The following is a 14,730-nucleotide window of genomic DNA, read 5'->3' on the forward strand; positions in this document are numbered from 1 at the left end:
ACTAAACTTAAAATTTGCATAAGAAGGTTTTTTGCTACTAAAAATGAGTTTAATTTTAAATTTTATATGTTCTTAAAATGCAGAATAATTTTAATAGGTTAGGAAGTAGTCAGCAACAAGCTTGCCAATGAGGTTCTAGATTACTTTCAAAGAGCTATACACAAAATTTTTTTAAATAGGGTTTTTTTTTTTAAGCTTATAATTTTCAGTGGGATTTTTCTCTTTTAGTACTCCCTTCTCTCCTCCTGTTTCCCAACCCTCTCTATTTATAGGAGAGACCCTGGTCCAAGAAAAGCATATTCCCATAAAGTTTCAGAAGTAGAGTCTATTTTTCAGGGCCTCCTTGAAGAGGTGGTTTCATAAGCCATCACTGCCAACACTTTTTATTTTTCTCCATACTCTCCAGGGACTTCAGCTTTTTGTTTTGTTTTCATTAAAATCTAGCACATTCCTCAATATCTTGGTTGTTTTTTTCTTTGCTTGAGACTGATCTTAAAAGCAAATGACCACACCCCTAGCTGTACCAGGAGTAGTCCCTAAAGACAGTTACATGTCCAAAGTCTTCTAATAATCACTATATGTAAACTGTAACAAATAGAAGACAATCAAAACGTTTAGTGAATTCTTACTATTGTTGTTGTGACCCTAAATCCCTTGCATTTATTGTTAATCAGAATTCAGACTTATATTCTCTACTTTTATTCCTAAAATTTGAACTTATAAAACCTTCTACTCTTTCAAATTCTGTTCCTCTTTGGATCGATCCTACATATCTCTCCTCTCTCTCTCTCTCTCTAATCAGGGCTCCTCTTTTCTAAGTAGATTAAGTACCATATTCTCTAAAGGGCTTCATCAGTCAGACTCTGCTCTATTTATTTTTTAAAAAATATTTATTCATGAGAGACACAGAGCGAGAGAGGCACAGACACAGGCAGAGGGAGAAGCAGGCTCCACCCAGGGAGCCTAACGCGGGACTCGATCCCAGGTCTCCAGGATCACGCCCTGGGCTGAAGGTGGCGCTAAACCACTGGGCCACCAGGGCTGCCCTCTGCTCTGTTTATAAAGAGTTCCTTTGGAGCATTTCCTTGCAGGTGATTTTTGGACTAGCTAACAAAAATTATGATTACAAGTGTAACACAAGTCAGGAATAAAACCACTTTTTAACAAGAACTCTCCATGTGAGTATGGATTGTAAAATTAGGATTTTACTATCCAAATATGGATTGATAAAGAATTCTTTATTTATAAATAATTAATTTTAGAATATTTTGTCTGATTTCAATTAGCAACTTAGGGAAAAAACTGAGGATTTATGTATACTTCATAAAAGAAATTAAAACATTTAAGCCAATGTAGTGTTTGAAGATCGTTTGCTTTCCTAGTTACTGAAAGTTTAGTTATCTACAATCTGAAAACAGAAGAGGAGAATATAGGATTAAATTGTAAAATGAATTTAAGTGAAAAAAACCATGTACCAAAGCAGTTTTTCTGTAGAATTTTCTGTAGGATGTAGAGAGTATTATTTTGAGGAGAGGCAGTTTTTGAGTATGAACAAGATCTGGAGTGGTATAATGAAAGTTGTTCAAAAGCAGGTAGGCTGCTGTGTCCCCTTTAGAATTTGTTTTATGTTCTCTAGTTATATTTATTTAGTGTTGTGGTTTGGGTCTGTATTTTGGAGCTTTGGGTGTTTTTAATATGCTCCATAAATTTGACTGTGTTATGTTTTACAAGGAAACAAAGTATATACTTTTAAAAAATCATGTTTTGACTGTTGTTTTAAAGAGATAGGAGAACTTTTCCATTAGCTTCATTTCTATTTCTTTTTTTAGATGTTTGTAATATGATAAACTGTGAAAGAGAAGTTTTAACTTGTATTATTACATGTATAACATTGTGTGTTTACCATCTTGGTGATTAGAAAAACATTCTTTGCCATTTATTGGAAACACATTAAAAATGCAGTGCTCATATGAAATATGTTTTAAAAATAACCTCCAGTTATGTTTTTCTGTTTTTCAAATGTGACAGAAGTGATGGTGAAAGTTCATGTTGTTGATCTTAAGGCAGAATCTGTAGCAGCTCCTGTCACTGTTCGTGCTTACTTAAATCAAACAGTCACGGAGTTCAAACAACTTATTTCAAAGGTAAGTTTTAAAATTGGTCAGTGAATATTTTTAGTGGCCTCTCTGTATAAAGCATTATGTGATAGTTCGAGTAAGGTAGAGGAATTAATATATACTAGCAGGAGGCAAGTATAGTTAGAAGGACTCTTCAAGGGGAAGACATCAATTGACAAAAGTATGGAGGTCAGGAAGTGTGAGGTAAGTGCACATAGCAATGGCATATGGGTTTGGCTAGATCTCTGTCAAGTACATGCCTAGAAGTAGAAGGTAGTTTATTTCACAGAGAGTCTTTAAGTGGTAGACACAAAAGGATGTGCTCTATTTGACGTAGGCAATAGGAAGTAGGTTGTTTTCCTAAAAGTACAGCGGTGGTATGATGAGAACTCTACTGTAGAATGGTTGTCTAGTGACACTAGGCTAGTATTTCAAATGGATAGAGGGAGGGGAGGAGTCAGGAATGTAGATGAGGAGGCTCTTGAAATAATTCGGGTGAAGGCATAGGACTAAAATGAGAGAAGGTGTGGCTTGTTAGAATGGTATAAAAGGTGAATCTGCCAAACTTGTGATTGGTTGGAGTCAGGCAGGAAGGAGCACAGATGACCTGAGAAGTTTCAGACTTGGGTCACCACGAAGAAGCAATGAACTATTAATAGATATGGAGGGGCACATTTGACAGGGGAGGTGGTGAATTAAACATTGGCCACATTTGGTGACTTAGTGATAAAGAACATAGACTGATTCAGAATCTTTGACCTGGAAAAGTATGATGAAAACATTCCAATTTCCCCTGACCTAAAGCTAGTCCACTGCAAATGAAATGATTATACTGGTCTCTGTAGGTAACATAACTAAAATTGTTCAGAGTTCTTGAGGCCCAGGTTCAGATGCCTTCGTGTAGTGGAAATTGTTCAGTAATTGCAAGCCAAGAAGTTGATCCACTTTCTAGGCATTCATCTTATGCAGTATTGTCTGTTATCTCATCTGGGTTTTTTAATGCCTATTTTAACAGGGTTGGTGTTAATGGAACAAATAAATGCTTTGTTTGTGGGGGAAAAATGATAAAGTATTATATAAAAGTTGGGTTTTAAATATCATTATGTTAACAAAACAATGACTTCTAACTCTTCTGCCTAAGTAATAATTGGAGGAGACAGATCCCGTTTTGAAGTTACATTTTACAATTAAATTTCTCAGAAAAGGACTACATTAGTGTGCTTGCTCTATATTACAGTTTAATCTAGAGTTTGAGCTCTGAGGTAGAGTGCGTAAGAAACACGTGATGTTCCCTTCCCTGTAAAAGCTAATACAATAATAATAATTTGTTGGGGAAAAACACATCTGTAGAGAATAAAGGCAGTTTCAAAATATTTTGCCAAGAAGTGCAGTGGAGAAGGTATAACTAGACTGCCTAAGAATTAGTTATCTGTAATTGTGTTGAAAACAAATCATGCTTTTAAAATGTGAATTTTTTTGTCTGCTCATTTCTTGTGAAATTCCTATAATGACACCTCAAATTAAGGACATGTAATTTTAGAATAACTAAATTTTACTTATTAATTTAATGCCATTTTTCACAGAAGAAAAATGATTTAGTGGAAGTATTAATAACTGTTCACAGAATACAGAATAACCCATCAAAAGTTAAGAAGTTAAACAGGGTATTGGTTTGATATCTGCTCTCAGTTTTTGTTTCATTGGAAGCAGATCACCTCATTTACTTTGTGCAAGTATGAGAGGAATTGAATTTTTAGTGAAAAATCATTACCTTAAAAATAGTCTCAGAGCATACATTTGTAAGGGATACTTCGTTTACCTAATGTACAGCATAATTAATGTGTAGGACTGAAATTTTTCCATAAATTCTTAAAAGTTTTTGTAAACCTCTGCAAAAATTATTTTCTCTGAATTTTCTTTCTATTTTTAAGAACTCAGCAGTATCTCATTGTCCACATTTCCATGTCAAGCAGAATTATCCTTGTGAGACCTTTTTTTTTTTTTAAATCAAATCTCTTCCATTACAGGCCATCCACTTACCTGCCGAAACAATGCGGATAGTGCTGGAACGCTGCTACAATGATCTGCGTCTTCTCACTGTGCCGAGTAAGACCCTGAAAGCTGAAGGGTTTTTTAGAAGTAACAAGGTATGTCTTTTAGTTTTTCGTTACTATTTTCTATGCTGATAATAGTAAATCAGGTTTTATATTACAAGGCTGGCCTATAGAGCTATCCACCATTTGTCTATAATTTACCTTGTTGAATTCCCCCATTCTCTCAGTAATTACCTTCTTTTGTAATCAGGTGAGATCAGACGTCTTTCCATCCTTCTCAGTCAGTCCTGCTGGTTCTTCTCTGTCTTGTTCATGAGCTACCCCCACCTGCAGTGTTCTTCCCCCCCCTCCATTTTTTTTCAAGCCCCAGATTAGTTCCTGGTGAAGCCTTCCTAACTATTTCTATCCACAACTGTCCGGTCCTCTTAATTCTTGAATCATGAATTCTGTGAATTTTGTTCATTCTTGAACTTCTCCCCTAAAACAGTACCTCATGGTGAAAGTCAAACATATGCCTACTCTAGAGAGGATTGTCACTTTGAGTTCGCCCAACATAATTTCCTTTGCCTACTTATTTATCTCTGATAGAAAAAGGAAGTTCACATTGATCTGTTTGTTTCATCTCTTGATAGCATTATGTGTTCTGTCATTTATTGTTTTTCCTATTTTATTCCTAATGCCATCAGTTTACTCTGGATAAATTGCATCCAAAGTTTTCCTTGTTAGTCATGTTTTATTTATTGCCTTTTCCAGTCTCATTCATCTTAATGCAGTCTTGAGACTTTTATATCATTTAACCTTATTTAGTGTTGTCATATTAATCCCAATGTGTAATTTTTACTTACCTCTGTTTTCTTTGGATACTTTCATGCACTGTTTGTGTGCATATCATTAAAATCTCTAATCTATCCTAATAGCATTCTAGGGTGAAAAATGGGAGGGATCTCCCTTTATTTCTTCTTTAAATGATCAGCTAATAGTCCTGATTTGTAGCATTTATTGAACAGTTGTCCACTCCCGTTTGATCTATATTTAACCACCTACTTCCCCCTAAGATTATTTGAAAAACATCCCCAGATGAAATATTTTATTTATAAATAATCTTTATTATATCTCTAAAAGGTGAGAACTTTTAAAAAAAACATAACCGTAATTATATTATTACATCTGGAAAATTAACAGAAATGCCTTAATATCAAGCAATCTCTAGTCAGTATTCAAATTTCCCTGGATATCTTGTAAAATTTTTTTCTGATAAGATTTTTTTGTTCAAATAGGATCCAAATAAAGTCTAGGATATACCGCTCAAGTCTATTTTAACCTAAAGATCTCCCTATGTGTGTTTATTTCCTTGCCATTTTTTCACTCTAGAAATCAAGTCATTTGTCCATTAGATTTTTTTTCCCTATAATCTGGATTTTGGTATTGCATTCCCAACATGTTTTTTACACATTCCTCTATCTGTATTTGTGCTAAGCTTATTTTCGTAATGGGCAAGATATGGAATACAGAAACATTCTGAAAGTGGGCAATTCAGTATAAACAGATAATCTGCGTATGCATGTGCGCATCCCAACTGTCTTGTCAGTTTTATGGCTAATTAAAAAGACATGAACATAATATTAATTTTATTTAGTCTCCTAAAATAATACACATTCCCTTTAGAAATGTTTTCATCCCAAATTTTACAACTTACTATGCTCTATCTTGTAATGAGATGATATGAATGAGAATGAATGTCACTAAAATTAATGATGTAATGTAACTTTTTGGCTTACTGTTTAGGTGTTTGTTGAAAGTTCTGAGACTTTGGATTACCAGATGGCCTTTACAGATTCCCATTTGTGGAAACTCCTGGATCGTCATGCAAATACGATCAGATTATTTGTTTTGTTACCTGAACAGTCCCCAGGATCTTATTCCAAAAGGACAGCATGCCAGAAAGCTGGGGGCGATTCTGGTAATGTGGATGATGACTGTGAAAGAGTCAAAGGACCTGTGGGGAGCCTAAAGTCTGTGGAAGCTATTCTAGAAGAAAGCACTGAAAAACTCAAAAGCTTGTCACTACAGCAGCAGCAAGATGGAGATAATGGGGACAGCAGCAAAAGTACTGAGACAAGTGACTTTGAAAACATAGAATCACCTCTCAATGAGAGGGACTCTTCAACATCAGTGGACAATAGAGAACTTGAACAGCACATTCAAACTTCTGATCCTGAAAATTTTCAGTCTGAAGAACGATCAGACTCAGATGTGAATAATGACAGGAGTACAAGTTCAGTGGACAGTGACATTCTTAGCTCCAGTCATAGCAGTGACACTTTGTGCAATGCAGATAATGCTCAGATTCCTTTGGCTAATGGACTTGATTCTCATAGCATCACAAGTAGTAGAAGAACTAAAGCAAATGAAGGGAAAAAAGAAACCTGGGATACAGCAGAAGAAGACTCTGGAACTGATAGTGAATACGATGAGAGTGGCAAGAGCAGGGGAGAAATACAGTACATGTATTTCAAAGCAGAACCCTATGCTGCAGACGAAGGTTCTGGGGAAGGACATAAATGTATGTACTTAGAAAAAAGGCTCTTTGAAACAGCACCAGTTGTTTTCTCAGTTTATATAAATTTTTAGTTGAGAAAAGAATCAGCTAAGAGTTAGATACTTTGTTCTAAGACCACCCATAACTTCCTGGATTTTAAGAAGGTCCTCTGTTGCCTTTGCTTTCATGTTCGGTGCAGTTGTAGTAGCAAGTGTTCTTGGATGTCTGCAACACGTCAGACCTGTGACAACCGCGATGTCACAGCTCTGGGAAAGATAAGTGAAAAAAAATAAAAGAATTAAGAATTTTTTAAAGGCAAAGAATTATGATAAAATACTAAGTATGAACTTAAGGAATAGCTTAAAAAGTAAATGATATACCAAAAAAAAAAAGAAGAACCAGACACTAGAATTTTTTTTTTTTTTTTTTAACCAGACACTAGGAAATTTGATAGTCACTGATATTCACTGCCCAGGAAAAAATTTTTATTTGTGCATCCCCTTTCTTTATCCCACAGTTCAGCTAACTCCCTTCCTACATCCCCTCAATAGTCCATAATTATCTGGGAAAGTCGAAAAGGGGGCTTTTTTTTTTTTTAAAGTTTATACTTTGGGGGTAGGAAAAAAAAAACAAGTTGATACTTTGAAATAAGCTCCAGGCAAAGTAAACTAGAAATTCTCCATTGTATAATCACAAAAAGATTGAAGAGATCTGTCAATTTGGGCCTTTGGGATAAGCAACAACAACAAAAACACACCAACTTTAAAATAAATAAAATTAAACTTTTATGAAAACATGAGACTAAAAACAGCCAGAGAATTAAGATAACCAGGTTCAATATAAAAAATTTTTCTTCAGGTTTGCAAGGGATAGCTCAAATAAATACTTTGCATTAGTCTTTAACAATGCAAATATTGATATTACCCCTTATATTTTTATATTTTAGTTTTCAAAACACTTGTTTGATCTTACTTGAAGCTTCTCTGAAAGTTTTAAAGCAAACATTGATATCCCCATTTGACTGATAAGAAAACTGAAGTTCATAGAGGATGAATGACTTGCCCAAAAGTACATGTGTAGCTAGTAAGTAGCAGAACCATTACTAGAATTTAAGTCTTTGAATTGAATGCCTTTGCTCCATTACCTTTGTAACAGTGGGAAGGGAGTCCCACTCTTTATCCATCTGTTCATCCACCCACCCAATTAATTTTTCCTGGATCCATTCAATATGCCAGGCCCTATGTAGATTTTAGAAGTAGAGATGACAGAGATTCAGCCTTATGTTTCATCTGGTAGTGAAGGCACACAAATAACCAGTATAAAAGTTAAGTGCTATGATGCCTATAGTCCCAAAATTTAGTCTTTTAAAAGGAAGTGGTAGAAATTATGAAATCAGTTGTGAAAATAAATAAATTTGTGTTTAATTAGTTCTAAATAACACTGAAACTATGTGACACCCATACATAAATATCTTCCAGAAACTCAAGTGGGAAAATAATGAATTAGTGAGCCACAGTGGAGCAGAAACTCTATAATAATGCTTTAACTTCCTATGTAGCTTTTTTTTTACTTGATAAGGCTCATTAACTTTATTTCATGTAGTTCTCAATAACTGTGTGAAATTGATGTTGTTAGACACTTATCACTGATGAAGAAACTGGCTCACACTCACTAATTTGTCAGAGGTCACACAGCTAGTCGGTCACACTGCTGGGATCAAGCTCCTGTATTCTGATTGTAAGCCTGGTATGCATTCCTCCACCTCATAACTGCTACCATTGTCGCCTACTTTCCTCACATCCTAGTAAAGAAAAAATAGCTAGTAGCTACTCTGCTTTCTTACCATCCTCAACCTTTCAAGGGCATTGGAAAAATTAGAAACAGCTCCTCTTTAGGAAAAGGTTAGAAATTCCAGTGGTTTGTTTTATAATGATATGCTGGATATTTGACTGCATGAGAGTCTCAACCTTAGGAATTTAACAAGAATACTTAGAATTATAGTCTGAGGAGTCTTATTCCACTTTTCTGGAAATTCATAGTGAACTAACTCACTAGCGTTAATTGAAATAGTAAACATGATCAAGAGAACCCATTTACTACAGTTTACTTCAGCTTTCAGATGCTTGTTTGAAAAGAAAAAATGAAAACCATGGAAACTGGTTTAGAGGGAGAGCAGTAGGGATGATAGCCAGCAACCAGGTGTTTCAGGAGTCTGTACTAAGAAAGACCAGTTCATCACAGTTCCTCAGTGATCTGAAAGTAGGTGCCTGGGTAACGTGAATAATGAATATAATACAGATTCTTCAGAGGGATGAAATGGCAAAGTATAGTAGACAAAGAATTTGATACCTACAAAATGACATTCTGTGTACAGTATAAGCAATTAATTTAGGTAACAACTAAAATACACTTAAGAGGTGGGTTTTTTGTTTTGTTTTTAGAGTTTATGTATTTAAGGAAGAGAAGAGTATGTGAGAGAGCACAAGCGGGGGGAGGTGATGTTGGGGGGGGAAAGAAGAAGGAGAAGCAGGCTCCCCACTGAGCAAAGAGCCTGACTCAGGGCTCAAGACTGTGGGATCATGATCTGAGCCAAAGGCAGATACTTAACCAGTGGAGCTACCCAGGCTCCCCAAAGAGGTGGTCTTTAAGCTATCTGTTATAATCCAGAAACTGTTTAAAGGAGTAATTACAGACTTTCTCTGAAAATGCTATTCCACTGTGACCTAGTTGCAGTCTACAGGCATTCAGGTGTAAACAAGGAGGTCAAGGTAATAAAAATGGCAGTGCATTTGCCTTGAAAATTCTTTGTACAAGTGAGGTTACCACCTTGTTCAAGAAATACATCAAAGAAAGGAAAGAAAAGGAAAAACCTTAAAGATATTTTGAGGTTGCAGCATGAAGAGACTGAACTCTTTAGTTTGAAGAGGTAAATAGGAAAAATGGTATGATGGTAATCTCTAAATTATAATTATAGCCAATCAGTTAAGCCAACAATTTTGGCCAGGGCTGTGTTAAGCATTTTACTTATACTGACCCCAAAATACATGAGGTTATAAATACTCCTGTCTCCACTATACGAGAGGCAATTGAAGTACAGATCAGAATCACAAATCTAATGTACAAGGAGGAGCCAGGAATTCATTCAGGCCAGGCCATTTCACTGCAATACCACTTGGTGTCCTAATCACCATATTGGACCACATCAACACTTGTGTCTTCCCGTGATACATTACTACAAGTTATCACAGAAATCAAAATGGCAATAATAGCATATTATTTGAGTAATGATTTAGAATTTGCTACATTTGTCAGCAGCAATCAGCGAGACTTGTGTAATGGTCCCATGAGAAAACTGGCTCAGGGACATTGGATGGCATAGTGACAGCCATTTATCAGGCAAAAGTGGTAAAGCTAAATCCAGCCATTGACTTACGATTTCTAATCAAGTAATTTTTCCTTATATTCTTCTCTCAGGAACCTGCTAGGTGGTATAAATAGAGGCTTATTTGCCAAAAGCTGCATTAACATTTAGGGGCCACTCCTTAAAGTTTAGAAATGGACATTTTAAAGAAATTAAATGCTGCCTAAAACATATATAACAAAATTCATCACGTTTATATTCTAATTCATACTTGTCACCTTTTCTGTAGCGGATCTGAATCTTATAACCAGAAAAACAGTAAATGAACATTAATTTATTTGAAAAAGTCCACTCAAAATTCATCAACCCGAAAGTTGGGATGACCTGAGAACATAAACCAGGCATGTTTTAGATGTGAATTTCACAGAAAACCAAAGCCTACCCTAGAGAGAGCCTTACAGCTTATGGCTGCAGAGGAACTATGGACCCACAGCAGCATGGCAGCTTGTGTATTCTGCATGGCCTATTGTAAGAGAAAGAGAAAAATGAGTGAAGTTGTTGCTCTTTACTAGATAGAATATAAAGACCAGAGTATATAGAAATATTCCAGAAGTATGTTTATGAGTGGCTTAGGACGAAAGATAAATAAGTATTAGAAGAAAAAAGCTTGCCAAAAATAATCCTAATACAATACCAAGAGAGCTTATATGGAAGCTTGAAGAGGTGGGAGTTTGTGATCATTTACTCTTCCTATTACAGTCCAACCATGTAATAAAAGACCTCTTCGTATACTAGTCTTGACATTTTTATTCTTGTAGAAATCCCAGAACTAGATTTACTAACAATTTCTGAGGCACTTACTGGATACCTGGCACGGTGCTAAGAGCATGATAAACATATTACCTCATTGAATTCTCACTGCAGTGCCATTGTTTAAATGAAGAAGTGGATGTACAAAAGCTGGGGGCTTGCTCCATGGCACATAGCTAGTTGGGAAGGAGAAGAGACAGGGTTGGAGCCCAGCCAGGGCCTACATTATTACTGTGTAGAACTAGAAATCTATGCAGTTGAAACAAATTCCTGGAAGTTTGGTTTGGAATCAGCAGCCTAAATAAATAAATAAGCAATTAAATGTCTCTGAACATTTGAAGCTGTTGGATTTTATCTATCATATGCTCAGTGTCCATGTTTTTTGTCCATTCAATGTTGTGTATATTAGCTAAAAGTCAAATAATTGAAGGGGGTACTTTATTTTCTGCTTACAGTATAATAAAAAAGCATATAATCTGTTTATATTCTCAGAGGTTTCTTTTACATTTTTGTTTCTGTTTTGTTTTGGTTTTTTTGTACTTAGGGTTGATGGTGCATGTTGATAAAAGAATTACTCTGGCTGCTTTCAAACAACATTTAGAGCCCTTTGTTGGAGTTTTGTCCTCTCACTTCAAGGTCTTTCGAGTGTATGCCAGCAATCAAGAGTTTGAGAGCGTCCGACTGAATGAGACACTTTCATCATTTTCAGATGACAATAAGGTTGATTAAAATAATTTTGAATAATTAGAATCTGTTTTAAATGATAGATTTGAGAACATCTTGCCCTGTTTCCAAGTAAGGTGAAATACATAACCCTAAGAGGGTCATTTTATTTTTATGTTTAGTGGTTGTTTTTGTTGTTGTTGTTTCTCATTCATCTAACAAACATTTGTTAAATGTTAACTGTGTGTCAGTTACTATTCTAGGTGCTGGGAATCAGAGGTAAAAAATATACCTGTTCTCAAAAGTCCATAATCTAGAGAATTTTTGAAGACCAAAAATTGTGTGGGGAGAATGGGTTGTTTATTCTGCTGACATAATGCATCTAAAAAAATGTTTTAATTTATAGATTACAATTAGACTGGGGAGAGCACTTAAAAAAGGAGAATACAGAGTTAAAGTGTACCAGCTTCTGGTCAATGAACAAGAGGTAAGGAATACCCTTCAGAGCATTGTAAAGTCACTTTTGGTAGTTAATACAAACATAATAGTACAGAGATTTTATTACTAGTCATTTCTTTTTATCTCTTTAAAGCAGAGATCTGCACATTATTTCCAGAAAATACTTTAGTTGTACAGGCCATACTGCCTCTGTTGAAACTACTCATCTCTGCCACTGTAACACAAAAGTAGACATAAACAATCATAAACCAGTGGGATTAGCTATGTCCCGATAAAATTTTATTTACCAAAAACAGGCAGCAGGTGAAGTGGCCCTCAAGCATTTTTTTGCCATCCTTCTGCATTAAAGTGTTATTATAAATGCTGGAGTGAAGCAAAAATATCCTGCTTTTAAAGGGGGAATTGTTTGTACTTGTTTTCTAGATATGATCATGTAGTGCTATAGCAGTTAGCACTATCTTATAGTTAGGATAGCAGTTAATCTGTAGAGTCCTTATACAGAACCTTTTGTGTTCAGAGAGTCATTTTTGTATTTAGCAAGCATTTACCTATTAGCATTTACCGTATGCTTGCAGAAGTTAACTCCTTTAACCCTTGTCTGTTAGCTATGACATGAGTACTATTTATTATTCCCATTTTATAGATAAACTGAGGCACAAAGAAATTCTGTCATTTGCCCAAGGTCATACAGTATATACCAAACTATGGCAAATACCCAGAAAAAGGCAAAGTCCTTGTTTTCAGGATGTTTATAACATCTTATTGAGTACCTAGACAAGTATGAAAACCAAATAGCAAATATAATAGTGGCCCCACTCCTCTTATCCAGAGGATATGTGTTCCAAGATCTCCCCTGCCCAGTGGATGCCTGAAACTGGATACTACCACACCCTACATATACTGTGCTTTTACCAAGACATGCCAACCTTGATAAAGTTTAAGTTAGAAGTTAGGCATGATAAGAGATTAACAGATACCAGTAATTAAATAGAAGAGTTACAACAATATACTGTAATAAAAGTTTTGTGAATATGGTCTCTCAAAATATCTTTTTAAAGTATCTTGCTGTGCTATATTTACCCTTGTGATGATGTGACTTGATAAAATGCCTGTATGATGAGATACAGTGAGGTGAATGATGTAGGCACTGTGACTATTACAGTGTAGCATTGGGCTATTATGAGCCTTCTAACGATTTGTGAGAAGCAGGATCTTTTGCTTCCGGACCCCAGTTGGCTGCAAGTAACTGAAAATGCAGAAAGGGAAACATATTTTATTGAGCACCTGTCATATCTCTCATATGTGGATGTTTCTTTTGAGTTTGGGGTTTGCAGAGATAGTGTCCCTTCTGAGACAATGAATAAATGTGTTTGGAGAATTAGTTTGCATTTCCCTCATTTAGTCCATAAAGGTGATTCTTTTTACTTTCAAAATTGTGATCATTTTGTTTTGAGAAGAGAAATATGAATGCATAATTTAATCTTCCCAATGACCCTGTGAGGAAGACATTGTCCCCAGTTTACAGATGAAAAAAAGGAGGCACAGAAATGTTGAGTAAACTTGGCCAAGATAGCAGTGTTAGTAAGAAGTGGAGCCAAGATTTGAACCTAGGAAGATAGACTCCTAAACTCAGGCCTGTAATTGTTACACTATAAAGTGCAAATAAGATATCTCATATATCCCTATTTGAATGTGTAATTCAGTTCTCTGATGATTATATTCCTAGCCATGCAAGTTTCTGCTAGATGCTGTGTTTGCTAAAGGAATGACTGTACGGCAATCAAAAGAGGAATTAATTCCTCAACTCAGGGAGCAGTGTGGTTTAGAGCTCAGTATTGACAGGTAAAGTAAAATTAGTGTCCTCAGCAATTGGAAGGAAGACTGTGTGTGGTCAGTTGGTGTGGATGGAGTGGTATAATTTTCTAAAACTAGAATTAAAAATTCCTGAACTATTCAGAATTTCAGTACTATTGATTAATTTTTAATAGAACTAAGCAAAACTATTAGAATTTGTTTGGACTTCCTCTGGCATACTAAATTTGACATTTAAGGAGTATCTTATTATATTTTCCCCAAATTTTAGTGAATAAATACTATTGTATTTAAACATAGTTCATTTTTCCTTAATGTCAGATTCATGTCATTTTTTTTAGGTTAAGAATCTCAAAATACAGTAATTTAAAATGTCTTATCATGTTCGTAGATTTCGTCTAAGGAAAAAAACATGGAAGAATCCTGGCACTGTCTTTTTGGATTATCATATTTATGAAGAAGATATTAATATTTCCAGCAACTGGGAGGTTTTCCTTGAAGTTCTTGATGGTATTATCTGTATTTTTGTGGGGGAAATATCAGTTAGAAATGCTCTAATAGAAGCCTGTAGTTTTTATCAAATACCAGGTTTTCTTTATCTTTAGTCTGGGTTCCATTTGCCTTTTAAATATTTATTTTCTCGGGGATCCATGGGTGGCTCAGTGGTTTAGCGCCTGCCTTTGGCCCAGAGTGTGATCCTGGAGTCCTGGGATCGAGTCCCACATCAGGCTCCCTGCATGGAGCCTCCTTCTCCCTCTGCCTATATCTCTGCTTCTCTCTCTCTCTGTATCTCTCATGAATAAATAAAATCTTTAAAAAAAAAAAAATAAATAAATATTTATTTTCTGTAATTGTGAGAATATTAATTTCTCCTTACCGGAAGTTCCAGTTTCAAAGTTGCATTTTTAGTACTTT

General features: G+C 35.4%; 1 protein-coding gene across 3 annotated transcripts in view; it reads left to right on the forward strand.

Annotated features, from left to right (window-relative positions):
- USP47 (ubiquitin specific peptidase 47) overlaps positions 1–14,730 on the forward strand; it is a 117,518-nt gene that overhangs the window by 96,515 nt on the left and 6,273 nt on the right. For all 3 annotated transcript variants that reach the window (XM_025459494.3, XM_025459496.3, XM_025459495.3), the window contains 7 exons: positions 2,029–2,144; positions 4,145–4,264; positions 5,957–6,734; positions 11,426–11,601; positions 11,951–12,031; positions 13,730–13,845; positions 14,207–14,325. In XM_025459494.3, coding sequence (XP_025315279.1) covers positions 2,029–2,144; positions 4,145–4,264; positions 5,957–6,734; positions 11,426–11,601; positions 11,951–12,031; positions 13,730–13,845; positions 14,207–14,325 — 1,506 coding nt within the window. The remainder of the gene's footprint in view (positions 1–2,028; positions 2,145–4,144; positions 4,265–5,956; positions 6,735–11,425; positions 11,602–11,950; positions 12,032–13,729; positions 13,846–14,206; positions 14,326–14,730) is intronic.

The sequence above is a fragment of the Canis lupus genome, chromosome 21 (genome assembly GCF_003254725.2).
Source record: "Canis lupus dingo isolate Sandy chromosome 21, ASM325472v2, whole genome shotgun sequence".
NCBI lineage: Eukaryota > Metazoa > Chordata > Mammalia > Carnivora > Canidae > Canis > Canis lupus.